Source organism: Toxoplasma gondii, chromosome IX (assembly GCF_000006565.2).
Source record: "Toxoplasma gondii ME49 chromosome IX, whole genome shotgun sequence".
In the NCBI taxonomy this organism is placed as follows: Eukaryota; Apicomplexa; class Conoidasida; order Eucoccidiorida; family Sarcocystidae; genus Toxoplasma; species Toxoplasma gondii.
In genome coordinates, this window is record NC_031477.1 from 5,517,466 (window position 1) to 5,531,688 (window position 14,223).

At 55.7% G+C, this 14,223-nt stretch overlaps 2 protein-coding genes across 2 annotated transcripts; both read left to right on the forward strand.

Annotated features, from left to right (window-relative positions):
• The first annotated feature begins 1,378 nt into the window (after positions 1-1,378).
• On the forward strand, positions 1,379-10,490 carry TGME49_305630 (hypothetical protein). The gene is made up of 3 exons (XM_018782456.1): positions 1,379-5,076; positions 5,440-7,310; positions 7,902-10,490. The coding sequence occupies exons 1-3, from the start codon at positions 1,621-1,623 to the stop codon at positions 8,710-8,712; spliced, it is 6,138 nt and encodes a 2,045-aa protein (XP_018636146.1). The 5' UTR covers positions 1,379-1,620; the 3' UTR covers positions 8,713-10,490.
• Positions 10,491-12,247: 1,757 nt separating this feature from the next.
• On the forward strand, positions 12,248-13,994 carry TGME49_305635 (hypothetical protein). The gene has a single exon (XM_018782457.1). The coding sequence runs from the start codon at positions 12,560-12,562 to the stop codon at positions 13,175-13,177; it is 618 nt and encodes a 205-aa protein (XP_018636147.1). The 5' UTR covers positions 12,248-12,559; the 3' UTR covers positions 13,178-13,994.
• Positions 13,995-14,223: the final 229 nt, after the last annotated feature.

Sequence of the window (14,223 nt, forward strand, 5' to 3'; positions counted from 1 at the left end):
ACTTTTCTTGACGTCCTGCCCCCCTTCCCCCCTGCGCAAAGATTCGTGTGTGCTCGTTTTCGTCGGGCGACCCTCCAATCGGTCGTGTCTCAAAATGTGTGTTTGCAGTGTCCTGTTGAAGCTTGAGAACGGCTCTCTTCCCAGTCCCGCACCCAATTTTCTCTGCGTTTTCTTTCTCGGCGTTCCTGGAGGCTTTGCAGGCGTAGGAAAGCTTTCCAAGTCGAGTGTTTGGAGTCCAATTCCAGTTCGGGTCGTGTGCTGGACGCAAAGTTCCCCTTTTTCCTGTGGGTCCCGGCGCGCTCGACTCTGCTCTCGCACACACGCTCGTGTGCGTTTTCCTGAGCGGTTCTCCCCGTTCTGGGCGTTTCTCCTGAATGCCCATGCGTCGAGCTGCTTCTGTAAATTATCCAGGTGCAAAAATCTCCCGTTTCCTGCTCCACGAGTCTGCACACAAGGCTGGCTGCCGGCCGCGTCCCGAACTCAGAGCGCGCGAGTTGGAGTGTGCAGACGTTTCCAGTCTGGAAACGCGAGCACCGAACCGACAGTCCGGCAGCGCGTTTCTTGAGGACTCGCGTTCCTCGTGGACTTTTTTTGCGGCGACCTCTCATCGAAACGTCGAGGTCAAGACCGTTCGTCGGACACGGCGTGCGCGGCTCCGCGCGCCTTTTTCGCTTCTTCATCGAGTTCGTTACCTTACAGGAGAGGCCTGCGAAAGTATCCCTGTGTCGGGGGTCTGTCGCCCACCGTCGATGCTTGTCGAGACGCTGCTTCCATGAGATGTTTCTCGTTACACACACAGCGCTGCCGCTCTGACGGAGGATTTCGCAAAGAGTTGCCACACCGAAGGCAAAGTCCATGAACGACGTCCAATGAATTTCTACGTAACTCATGCTGTGTTGCCGTCTTGAGTCTTGAGGACGGGTGTCGACACGAGGACTACACATAGTTTCTGCGCGAAGAGAGAAGTGAGCCGCCGAAGCCCCCTTCAACCACCGACTACCCTGTTTCGTTTTCCCTGCCGCGAGCGCGACGCGCCCGTCGCTCGATGGGCTTGGGCGAGACAGCGAGGACCAAGCTCGTCACCCTTTGTGTAGGAAGCGGCTTCCCGCGCCTGTGAATAAGAAGACTCGACGCCGTCTCGCTTTCACCATCGAAAAGGGTTTGTCAAATGTTTCGTTTCTCCTTACCTCACATTGTTTCAAGGATCTGACCCACCTCGAGTTCACTCATGACACGGGAGGAAGCGGCGTTGTGATTTGTCGGTGCAGCGCGGCTTTTCAGGCGTTTCTCAGCTTGACGGCGGAGGCGCTGCGAAGCTCTCCGTTCACAGAGTTGAGGCCTCAAGGTTTGGGGACGAGGCCAGCCAATGCGCTGGGCTCTGCTGGACTCGCCGGCGCCTCTCCGGCCTCTCTGGAACGAAGATGGAGGTGGCGCCCGTTGAGTTTCTTCTCCAGCTTGCTTTCGCGGGAATGGCCAGCCACGATCAGTGGTGTGTTCTGAATTTTCATTGCTGGGCGCCGGGAAGGCTGAGGACTCCTCCTGGGCAGGAAGATCTGCGGGAGACGCACACCACACGATCTCGTCGTCGGAGACAGAGGCCGCGGCCGCGACGGAGGAGCCATGGCGTCTCGTTCTCGGATCGAGGCGCTGGAGAGGAAGAGCGAGTCGGCGCGAGCAAGCGCTGCAGGCGGGATTCCCTCCAGAGTGGAAGAGTCGAGCGAAACGGTCGAGACGTTTTCTTCTCCACCTCGGGAGGACGCGTTCGCGCCTCCCGCGCGCGCCCTCTCGCTTCTGCACCAGTCCCCAGACGGACCCTGCGAAACAATCGTCTTTCTGCTGGGCTTCTTCCTCCCCGTCGCGGACCTGTGCAGCTGCAGCGCGGTCTGCAAGGCCTGGTGGGCTGTCTGTACACTGCAGCACCAGCAGCTGTGGCGAGAGCGGTGTCTGCGCCGGTTCGGCTTCAAGTACGAAAACTACCTTCTCTACACGCAAGGGTGGGACTGGAAGTTGATGTACGCGAAGGCGAACATGTTCGTCAAGACGCTCAGGAACAGTCGTAGCGGATCTGCACTCGACTCGGCCGCAGAGACGCGGCGCTCGCGTCTGCCTCAGCACCCGACTTTCTTTGCTTCGCAGCGGGATGCGCAGCAATTCGCGCCGCGAGGAGACGACACACGGGGTGGCGACGACGAAAGTCGAAGCGCCTCTTCTGCGCCTGTGCTCCGCTGTCCTCACTTGCTCCCCCTCGCGTTCCCCGACTACGAAGGCAGCCTGGCGCTGACGACCGACTCCACGCTGCTGCTCTGGGAGAACGGGGTGTACATCCAGTGCATCGACTTGAGTGCATCTCGCGAATGCTGGCGCGCGCGCGTCGGCTGCGGGCCGCGAGGTCGAAGCAGCAAACCTGCGTTGGCGGCGTCGCGCACAAAAGTCGTTTACCACGTCAACAAATGCCTGAAGGGATTCGACCTGCGGTCTGGTGAATTTGTCTGTCGTCTGCAAGTCCCCCGCTTCTCGCCATGTGCGCAGAACACTCCACGCGCTCCCGCGGGGGCGCCGCGCGGAAGCGACGACGAAGACAAAGTGCCAAACGGTGAAGAGGACGCCTTCGAGGGTCTGCGACAAAAGACCAACGCAGACGACTGGGAACCCCACGACTTCAGCCTGGATGTCAGCATCCGGAACTGCCAGCTGACCTTCCTCACTTCCCGCGGCCTTTGCGTTTACCATTCCGAGTCGCTCGAGTGTATGTACACCATCACCCACTCGGAGCTGCTCTTCCCCTCCCTCGCGTTCGCCACCGAGGACGTCGACTTTTTGTGGGCGGGGTACCGACCCGCTTCGCCGGAGTTCATCCGAAGACTTCTGCAGTTCCAGGACGTCCAGCGACAAACCATTCTTTGTCGCAACCGCGCATCTGAGAGCGAAGGCGTTGCGCCGAAGAAACCTCCCCAGCGCTCTCGCGGTTTCCAGGGAAGACCCAAAGAGCGCAGCGCTGCTTCCCGTGCCTCTCCTTATCTCTCGGCTTCTGCTTCCGCGTCGAGCTCCCGGCCAAGTCTTCAGCATGCGGCAAAACGAATCTCATCAGAGAGAAGACCGTACGGAGAGGCGGCATGTGGGGGACGTCGGAGCGCGACGATCGTTCCCCCTCTTTCTGCCGTCTTCTCCCCTTCTTCCTCCACTTCGCCGTGCATGCGTGACGCCTCCGACTATGCCTCCTGTCGGCTGTCCTCCTCTCCGCCGTCGTTGCCGTCTGTTCTCTCTGAACACGCTCACGAATGTCTGTCGTTCTCTGTGGCGTCCTCGTCGTCTTACCATTGGTCTCCCTTTCCTCTCTCACGTCCAGCTTCTGCGGGTCGCGCCGCTTCACTCTCAGCTCTTCACCGTCTCGCACCTTCTCTCCCTGCGTCTCCTCTTTCGTTTTCCTCTCTTCCCTCTTCTTTGTCTTCTTCTCTCGTCTCTTCTTCTCCTCTGCATTTTCCTTCTTCTGAGGAGCAGTCTGCGTGGACGTCCACGCGAGTGAAGAGACTCGAACCGCTGTCGCCTGGGCCGTCGCCCTCGCACACCTGGGTCGACAGAGAGCGAGAAGTTGAGGAGACTCAAACGGGACTGTGGTCTCCGCTCGGTCACTCGAGAGACGCCTCGCCGCTCTCGACTCTGCCGTCTTTACGCGCGACGTCTTCGACTTCCTCGCAAACAACTGGAACGTTCTTCGAAGGCGACGAAGGACGGAAGCGCAAGACTCGCGCCGCGAAGGAAAAGAGCACAAAGAGCGACCCAAAGAGACAGCGACTTGGTCGCGGGACATCCGACGACACTGCAGGCACAGACGCCTCTGCAGGCACAGACGCCTGTTTCTTCGATTCTGCGCTCTCGCCTCTCTGCGTCTTTGCGGGGTCCAAGCGAGGTCGACAAATCGCGCGTGGACGGATGCGAGAGAGGGAAGAAGAAAAAACTCCAGCAGCCTGGCCTCCTTCTTCTTCCCCGGCGCCTTTGTCTTCCCCCCCTGGTGCCGAGGCTGCGTCACCCTCCCCTCTGACCTCCTTCGCCCTCCCGCCGCTCTCGACCTTCTTCTCTCTAGGCTTCCCAAAGACACAGGAAGAAGCAGACGAGAAGGAAAAAGTATCTGAAAAGGGAGGAACTGCGAGTGCAGCCTTTGCGGGAGAGGAGGAAGGAGAGAGGTCACGACGATGGAGACTCGCGGAGACACACAGGAGCCGGAAGCGCGAAAGCGACGACGGGACCGCTTCAAGTGTATGGACAACAGCTGAGGGAGGCGACTGCGGGGACGGTGCAGCGGCGCCAGGCCTGTGGTGCGCAGCGAGCGAAGAGAACGTCGCGTTTTTCTCCTCGCGCGAGGAACATGAGGATCCAAGACAGCGGCGGGCGATGCACTGCGTCAAGGAATCCTCAGAGGAATTCCGGACGGAACTTGAGGCGCCTGAAGCAACGACGACCGAGAAGACCGCACTCGACTCAATGGCGAGAGAGATGGTCGGCGCCGCCGCAGCTGTCCAAGGACCTCTTCACACGAGCAGACATATCGTCACATGGCTGAGGAAGAAGAGCCGCAAAATCAAAATTTGGGACATTCTCGACGGCCGTCTCCTCCACACACTCGACGCTGTTCCGTCTTCCTCTTCTTCTTCGTCAGCGGAGCTTCCGCGTCTTCTGCGCGTTCGCCAGGCTCAGCAGCCAGGCGCGCCGGACGGCTACTTGCTGGCGGCCCTGGACAGTGTAGGCTGGGTGCGGTTTTTCGACTCTCGCGCGGCGTTCGCATGCGTTGTCTCGGTGGCCTGTGGCGAAGGCTTCGGACTGTACCGCCTGAGCCTCTCCTCCTCGTTTCTCTTGACGATGCAGCAGAGCCGTCTGCGAGCGCCGCGGCGCCGAGAGGGAGAGGCGCGCGGAGTCCTTTCCTCGCGCCCTGAAAACGCGGAGCTCCGCAGCCGTGAAGTGACAGCAGAGGGAGACGACGCGCGGACAGACAGTGGAGAGGAAGCGACAGAGTTCCCAGAGGGCGGTCTTCTGAAAGTTTGGGCGATTCGCATGCCCGCTCTGGCGGAAGCCGAGGAGGAGGTAAGAAACAAGTCGGTTCCAGTCTTGCCGGGAGAAGAACGCAGAGTCCCAGACGCGGAGGAGGAGAAGGATGACACATGGACGAAAACCATGAGGGCGAAGCAGAGAGAAAGAGAAGAGAACACTTTAGGAGAGAGACCGAGTGAAAAAGGCTTGAGTATGCATGTGATGCGAATGCCACAGGGAGACGCGGTCTCGCCACACATGTCGAATTCTCTGTTCTTATTATCGAAAACTTCCAGAGCGCACTCCACGCGTTGAGACCAGTCTATACGCCGCAGTGTCGGATCCTCGCAGGTGAGAAAACATGTTTTTCTCCTCGCATCTCATGCGAATCTTTCTCCGACATTCTGCTGTCTTCAGAACAACAGTCGAGCGGCTTTCGACATCCCCTCAGACAGTCGCATCAAGTGCCATTTCCCCTCTCCCCTCACTGGTCCTTCCTCTTCCTCCTCTTCTTCCTCTTCTTCCTCTTCTTCTCCTTTCTGCCCTTATGCTTCTTCCTCGTCTTCCTCTTCAGGTATCACCGGCGCGTCCAGTCCATGCAGTCAGGCCGCTTTTTCGGCGCGCCACCCCACAGACTCGGCCGGCTCTGAGGTCCTGCGGCGGCCGGATGAGCAGAGATGCGGCTTGGAGGAAATACCTTTGAGCTTAGGTAGCTTAGGTCTTGCGTTTCGTAAGGAGAAACGGGTGCAGTCCGGGGAAACGCGGGAGCGCGAGGGGCTGGCCGTGCATGCGAGGCAGTGGCCTCCCGCCAGCCTCGGCCAAGGCGAAAGAGAGGCAATCGAAACAGAGCCGACGGAGAACAGTTCGCCAGACAGCGAGCTGCCAGTGGCCACAACAACTGACGTGAAAGAAAGAGAAGAAGGACGAGAAGAAGGACGAGAAAACGAGGGAGAAGAAAGAGAAGAAAACGGGGGACAGACAAACGAAAGGCGATCCGAGCAGGGAGAGAAAAAAGAGAGAGGAGGCACAGTACTCAATCGTCCAGACATGTCTGTGGACCAGAGAGAGAGTAGAGAAGTACGACGGACGACTGTCGCGCCAATGAAGATAGAGATGGAAAGCAAAGCGCAGAGAAAAGACCGACGTGCTCGCAGTCACCAGTCAGAAATTTCTAAGACGCAGCGACGCGTCGTGGAAGAACTGAGAACAACAATCGCCAGTTCCGTCACCTGCTCCTCTCTTCCTTCTTCTCTCGCTTCTTCTTCTTCTCCTTCTTCTGCGTTGCCGCCACCGTCTTCCCTGCGGGTCCCCTGTTCGGGGAGCTCCGCGTCTCCGCGGTCTGCTTCCGTGGCGTCTTTTTCGTGGTTCTCTTTCTTGAGGCTTTTCGAAGACGAGCGCGGGCAGAACCGTTCGCGCTGCCTTCACGCTGGACGCACTGTTGGACAACACCAGGTCTCTGAGGTGGAAGCAGGTCCCCAGTCGATTGGCTCTTCCTCGAGAGACCGCATCCGAGGCTGCGCTCGACGGCGGTCTTTCTCTCGATCTCCTCGCGCCTCCTCTTTCTTCGCGACTTCGTTCTTCGCTGCAGACTCACACCCGCCTCCCTCAACCCTCTCAGCTGTATGTACACTTCAGCTGTCTGCGCCGTCTGTGCGTGCTGAGACCCGTCCGCGCATGCAGCGAGGAGACAGCTCAGAGACAGCGAATTCTCTTCCCCGCTCTCCTTCCTCATCGTCATCCAGGTTGTCCTTACCAACGCCTTCTCTCCCACCTTGTTCTCCCTCTTCTTCTCCCTCTTCTTCTTCTCCCTCTTCTTCTTCTCCTTCTTTTTCTTCTCCCTCTTCTTCTTTTTCTTCTTCTTCTTTTTCTTCTTCTTCTTTTTCTTCTTTTTCTTCTTCTGGCTGCACTTCCGTTCGTGGAAGGTCTTCCGCGTCAGCTGCGTCGAGTCCGGCGTCGTGTGGCGGAGAGAGGGGATTTTCGGTCGAGTTGCTGGCGACTTTTCGGACGCCTTCGACTGCGTATTTCGCGGACCTTCTGGACAACCAGCTCTTAGGCATTTGGACTGCAACTGCACAGGACTGTGAGCGCCAGCAACGCACGTCGCTCCTCTCTTTCGCAGCCTCGGCGTTCCCCTTCTTCTCCACTGCAGCCGTCGCCTCGCTCTTCTCTTCTCGCGCAAACAACTCGCTCGCGCGGAGGCCAGACGCCGACGGAGGACCGCTCCAGACCCTCGAGGCAAGAGACGACTCTGGCGGCAGTGCCTTGAACGCCCAACTCCTCTCTGACTGGTAAGGCGAGGGCCGAGCCTGCGGTAAAAACGAGCACCTGCTGCGGCGTATGTGGAGAGGCGACATGTCAACGCGTCCTACGAATGGTGGGGAGGCAAGTATCTGCTTTCAATTTACACTCGATTTTTTTCAGCGTGTCACAGCTCCCGGAGACGCGCGGCGGCCACTGAGGAGTTCGCGTCTCCTTCTTGTGTCGTCAGCTTGTCGTCGCCGTCTCTCCCCATCCTGTCTACGACGTTTTCTCCGTTGCTTGCTCGTCTCCGTTTCCTGAGAGCATCTGGACAGCTCTTCTCCACTGTTCAAACTTGTCTCCTGTCTTTCGGTTCCGTTTTTCTTTTTCTGCCTTCTCGCCGTGTGTTCCTCTGTCTCCCTTCTCTATTCTTCGAGTTCTCCCTCTGTTCTCGCGATCGGTCCTCGCTCCGTGGGAACTCTCGCTGTTCTAGGTGCCAGCCCTCCGTTCGTTTCTCCCGCGGGGGCGAGCGCGGAGCGTTTGGGCTCTACGAAGGGGGTGAGTCGCGGAAGCAACCTGATCCGCCGCCCAATTGGTCCGCCATTTCCGAGACACTCTGTATCGCCTGTCTGCGGCTTCAGGTCTCTCTTCGACGTACTGCCTCTGGCGCTGGCGTCCAGACAGCAACGCAACCAGGAGTCTCCGCGAAGAGAACGAAAGGAGACGCCCGCGGCTCCGTCCCCCAAAGCGGCTTTCGCCTTTTCCCGTGCACTTGCCTCTTCACCTGTCGCTGCTTCCTCGCTCTCCTCGCTCTCCTCTTTCTTTTCCGCCGCCTCCCTTTCCTCTCTCTCGACGCGGCCATCCTTATCTCGCTCCTCGCCTTCTTCCGTCGGTTGCTCTTCTCTCAACTCTTCGCTTTCTGAACAACGGACATCTCCCGAGAGGAACAATGTCGTAGACTCTCAACTTCACTCTCCTTCTCTCTCGAGTCTTCCTCGATCGTCCTCTTTCCATCCTTCCTCTCTTTCTCCTCGTTCTCCTCTTTCTCCTCTTTCTTCTCTTTCTTCTCGCGGCTCCTCTGCTGGAGAGCCTTTGTGTGCGGGTCCTTCGTCTCCCGCCTTGCAGTCGGAGTCACTCGCTGCGCCGCCAGATCCGCGCTCAGGTGTACGTCCGCCGCAGGAGCGGACTCGCCTGCAGCATCGAGGCGCTGCGGACCGCATGCAGAACTTGCCGGCGCCGTGCATGCAGTTGCGGCGGAAAGCGGACGCCTGGTCGCTGCTCGACTGGCGCGGCCTGTGCGTGGACGAGAGGGGAGAGTTGGAGATTCGCACATTTTGTCCAATTGCCAGCATCCGCGAAGAAGACCGCCTGATGACGCGGCCCTTCTCTGCGCTCGTGAGACAAAGGCGGAGAGAACAGGCCGAGAAGGCCGCGAGCCGCGGATACACCTGAGCTGCATGGATATTGAGACTCAGGATGGCACTCAAACTGCATGCCGTTCGCAACGGTCACAGACCGAGAGAATGAACAACGGCCCGACCGTCTTGTCAATTTCTCAATTTGTGTTTTCTCCCTCCTCGAATGTTTCTTTACTTCGCTCCTCTATGTGTGTCTATCTCTGTCTCACTTTCTCTCGATTTCTGTGTTTTGTCCCTCCTTTACTTCTCTTTGTATCTGAATTCCACTTCTGCCCTTTTCTCTTTCTGTCCTCTCTGTTTCCGTGAAGAGAACTCATATAGTGGAAATGTCTTTAGCGAAGCACTGGACGCTCCGCGCGGGGGATTGTTTCGAGACGGAAAAGGGACTCTGCACCTCAACATCCTCTGGGGTGAATGGGAACTCGTTGCATGCATGCGCCGTTTGGCCAACAGAGAGTCCGAGACGAGTCTTTCCGCCTTTCGAGAGACCTCGCTTTCAACAACGCGGCTCGCGTTTCGTGGCGAGAGCTCTCAGACTCGCGATGTCTTCCTCACGATTCCAAGCCGTTGCATGCATCGCCAGATCACCTGCATGCATGAGCCGACCTCCTGCATACACGAGATCGCGACCTTCACAGCTGGGTTGTCGACGCTTCCGAAACTGTAAATTGTGTTATTTTTCTGTGGGAAAAAAGCAAGGAGGCTTGTGGGTGTCGCGTTGCCGGACCTTCGGGGCCTTGCGCGAAACGAAGCGGAGAGCGGCAGGTGCCGCCTTGCATGCGTTTCGTACACGAGCCGAGCCTCGGAGGTTTCGGAGTTGCAGCGGACGCCATCTGAAGAGCCGACTGGCCTGGCAGGCGCGTTGTGACTCGGCAACTCACGAGGGAAGGCCGCTTCGAGCTCCTCGCGCATGCAGAGCCGTCGGAACTGGCACCCGTGTGGATGCCATCAGCCTTTCACGAAAGTGAGGGTCGCCTCTTCCGCTGTGTTCTCGGCGCGACTCTTTGTGTTTGATTTGTTGACATAGTCGCTGTGTATCATCTTCCGCCGAGAGCAGCGTACAAGCAGCCTTATCGCGAACCTGTCGGCAGGGAAAGCCGAGGCCACCGCTGTGACCGCACCCATGGTCGCTCTCTCTACTTGCCTTTCGAGAGCTTCGCTGTCCCTACACAGCCTCGCGGGGCTTGTCCTCGCTCTCGAGCCTTCGACGCCCACTCTTCCCGTCTAGGCAATTCTGGACGGAGGCCTGTACAGCTCCTCTTTGCTTGTTCATGCAGAAGTGAACAACTTGTTTGCCCTCGCGACTTCAGTCTCTGCATGCGGCGCTTCAGGAATTCGGGAGTCCCTGCCTGCAGCGTTTTGCGGTTTCTGTGCCACCGGTCTTGAGTCCGTCGTTGGGCGCGGAAGTCCTCGCGCATGCACAGTCGCGCTGCACTCGTTTCTGCGTGGAGCAAGTTTGCGCGACAGCTATTTTTCTTCTCTCGCACCAGTCACACACCAAGCCGTCCACCGTTTTAGCTGCTCTCCCGAAATGCTCTCGGAGACGCCACAGCACTGCGGCTTTGGAGCGCGTCGCTTTGCATTTTTTCGCTCCACCGAAATCTCTTTTTTCCAGATTCAAGTCTGCCTGCTGACCCTCCGCCTGTACAGTGGGCGCGCTTGCATGCGATCGGTGCCTCTCCCGAACTGCAAGGTTCCTCCTTCCCCCGTCCATCTCTCGGAGGACGAAGAATGATTTTTGTTCGTCCTTGTCTTGTTGGTTTTCGTCAAGCTTTCCGAACGCGTTGTCAGAATCTGTTTTGAAAGATCCGGATGTTCAGTTGAAAAAAACGACTGTGCTGGCAATCCTGTCTTAAAAACGCAAACGCACATCGCCTATAAACGTAAACGCAGCTTCTACCCCAAAATACGAGTTTACCACTTTAGAACCATACATGCATGCATATATGTATATATATATGTATATATACATATATACATATATATATATACATATATATATAGATATACACTTAAACACATTTCTGTGTATACAGAGGCAGCATGCAAGCAGAAACCCATTTCGATGTATATATGCAGATATCTACATTTATAAAATTTATTTATATGGCGATATATACGTATACAAACAGTACACAGAAGATACCGAAGTATGCTAACGGATACAAAACACACAACCGGTAACCAGTTTCTCTACACACCTATCTAGGATCTACGTGCATCTGATTATATATATATATATATATATATATATATATATATATGTATGTAGTACCCACATGTATATATATATATATATATATATGTGCGGTCCGGGATGAGTGAACGTGGAGCAAGTCGGCATTCCCCTCTGGACGGAGGAAGTTTGTAAGGAGCCAGAGATACACAGGTAGATGCATTACAAATTCTTTTGTTATACGTCAGTGTGTACAGGCACTTACTGCCATATACATGCGTAGACAGCTTTGTCTATGCATAGCGATTTTCATAACGTCGAAACCGTCGTTTAGATTTACTTCTGCATTAGTGATTCTGTGAACCTGCATAGGCGCATTCGTGTATGATCATGTATAGATGACTATATATGTGTACATGCATTTGTAGATTTGTAGAGATCCAGAGATATCTTGCCAGGTAGCATTGGGAGTGCACAATGTGAGACGCCAAGCCAGTTTCATTGTGACTTTGTGTCTGTCAAGAATTGCCTCTTCAGTTTGCAGCGAACGAAATGGCGGGAAAAAAGAGGCGGCTGGAGAGATTGTGCGGCCCGCGTCTGCATGCGAAGTGAAACATGAGGTGGAGGTTCTGTCCATCGCAGGTCAACGAAGAGTTTCTCTGTTCTGGGTCGTTTTTGATTTACGAAAGTCTTAAATCTATTCCACTCTCGAAGGCTGCAAAGCTGCCTGTCCAATTTCCTCTAAAAGCGGAAAGAGACGAACAGCGAAAACGAGAGAGGAGACTCGGGAGCGTCAACACCACGAAGAGAGAGCAGAGGAAGGATAGACCGAGAAGCTGAAGGGAACATGAGGAGACAGAGGAAGAGTGAAGAAGAGAGAGAAAGTAAACAAGCGGTAGAAAAACGACAGAGGACAGGAAGGAGGACAGAGGGACAAACACAGCGAGGAAAACGAAGGGGAACTATAAGATAGAAGTAAGGAGAGAAGAGAGCGAGGAAAGATGCGAGAGAGACCTGCGGTGTTTCTACGGAGGTTTGAGAGACTTGTCTCCGTTTAGCACCTCTTTTTTTAACGGTTCGAACCGTCAACCTTGGCAGTTTTCTGGATTTTGGAAGAGACTCGCTGCGGCAAACAGTCTCGAATGCGTGCATGCGCGCGGCGGCCTCGTTGAGAAGAACCGCTGGATGAAAAAGAGAAAGAAATAAACTCCGAAAGGAGTGTGGAAGTGATTTATGCCACGGAGAAGAAAATGCCGAAGAATCGCGTCTGCTCACGAGGCCCTGCTGAAACAGCTGCATGCATGCATGCACGAATGCACATGCGAGTCGAAGGACGAGTGCACATACGCGGACTCCTCTTCAGAATTAGCGTTCTTTTCAGGCGAGGGAGAGACGGAAGCTCTTCTCCTTTTCAACGCAAAGGAATTCAGAAGGTGTGAGTCTCCAAACTCGCCTTTTTTTCTGCAGTCTCGGACACAGGTCGAACAGTTGTTGCCCTCTGCAGAGCCATCCGCGGAAGTCGCTGGGCTGCGCGTCCCCCACTGCACAAGGGAGGGGAGGAAAAGGAACTAAACAGAATAGAGGACGAAGAAGAGAAGAGAAGGAGAAAGCGAGAGAAGACGAGAAGACGAGAAGGATAAGACGAAGAAGAACAGAGGAGAAGAAAAAAGGAACGGATAAACCGTGAAGAGAGAGAAACGAAAAAATGAAGAGTTCACTTTCGAGTGCGTTTTCTTTTCTTGGCACACGGACTGCGTTTGTCCGGCCACAGGTGCAGCGGGAGATTCTGGAAACGACTGCTCTTCACCGTTCTTCCCGCCTGTCCTTGTCCTCTTCTTTTGTCTGCTCTTCACCTTCTTCCTCTTCTGCTTCTCCCTTGAGATTGCACTGTTCCTCCTTCCATGCGGCCCCCTCCTTGCCACCGCAGCAGGTCGGCCCCAGCAACCTCACTTCCGATCTGAACATGTTTCATCGTTGGGTGGAATCATCCTTCCTGTCTTCCTCTTCTTCTTCCTCTTCCTCGTCTTCTTCCTCTTCTTCTCCCTCTTCCTCGTCTTCTCCCTTTTCTGGAGACCAGTCTGCTGCGTCTGTCCTCTCGGCATGGGGCAAGCGTTTGGCCTGCTCTGCGCCTGAGGACTTTTCTCTCCTCGTGAATTATTTGCATGCATGCAGAGGCCTCGAATGCCTCCTCGAACGCTACGGCGTCGGCGCCTCCCAACAGCAGCCGCCCGCGAACGACGGCGACGAACAACCAGCGCTGACGGCTGCAGCGCGCGCGGTCGGCCTCGCGCTTCCACACCAAGTGCATGCGACCGACAACTGACCGCATGCACCCTGTGCAGCAGATCGCTGAGTGTATGCGGACGACCAGAAGGCGGAAGGAGCATGAAGGCGTTGCTTTGAGGGAGAAGAGCAGACGGGAATACGTCCCGAGCTGGCGAAGGACGAGAGACAAGCACCCGAGAAGAGACTCTGGATTGCCCGTTCTGCATCACGAGTTCGCTCCTTTCTTGCTCAACTCAAATCCTTGTGAAGAGGAGACTTTCAAGGCGGGGGGCAGATGGTCTGGTTGTGCTCAGTGTACTATCTACAGTGTCCCCCCGTTTACCCTATCTGAATCATACCGTGTGCCGAGAATTTGTCGGTGCATGCAGTGAACAAAGGACGCCGTAACGCAAGCTGCACAGGTTTTTTTCTGCGTCCTCCACGTTGTCTCTTTCTTCTTTCCTCTTTTCTTCGTTGTTCTCTCTTTCGTTCTCCTCCTCAATCTCTATTCCTGTTCTCGCTTTCTCTCTCTTGTGGTGTACATCTGTATAGCGGTCGTGTTCCTTCGTCTTGTTCTTCCCTCCCTCTCCCTCTCCGTTCTCCTCCTGTCCTCGCTTCTTTCTGCCTTTCTTCTCTCTGACGTTTGTGCGTTTTCCTCATCGATGTTTCTGCGGCCGTTTCGTTTGAAGAAGAAGAGCGTGGAGTGTACAGTGCAGACGTCGCAGAAAACAGCTCTGATATGAGAAGACGCATTTTCAACTTCAATCCGTATTGCTTTTCAAAGTATTTCACCTAGTTCGTTACGCCGTCCATGGATCGGCAAACGATAAGACCTGCACTGGCGAACAGGAGGTCAAGATGCCGATACTCTGAGCGTCTTGTGTTCGAAGAAAGAGAACTGTGGATGCAGGGCCGCTCCATCTGCGAGGACATTCGACTTCCTCGAAGTCGCGAGTGAGTGTAGCGACTCTTTTTTCTCGTCCTAGGGAGTCCGGTGGATGCCCAAAAGAGGTCTGTTTAAAACCGCGTCAAAACTCGTGAAGGCGAAGGTGGAGTGACGTAAACGGTGAACGACTATTGTTTACAGAATTTCAACATTATGCA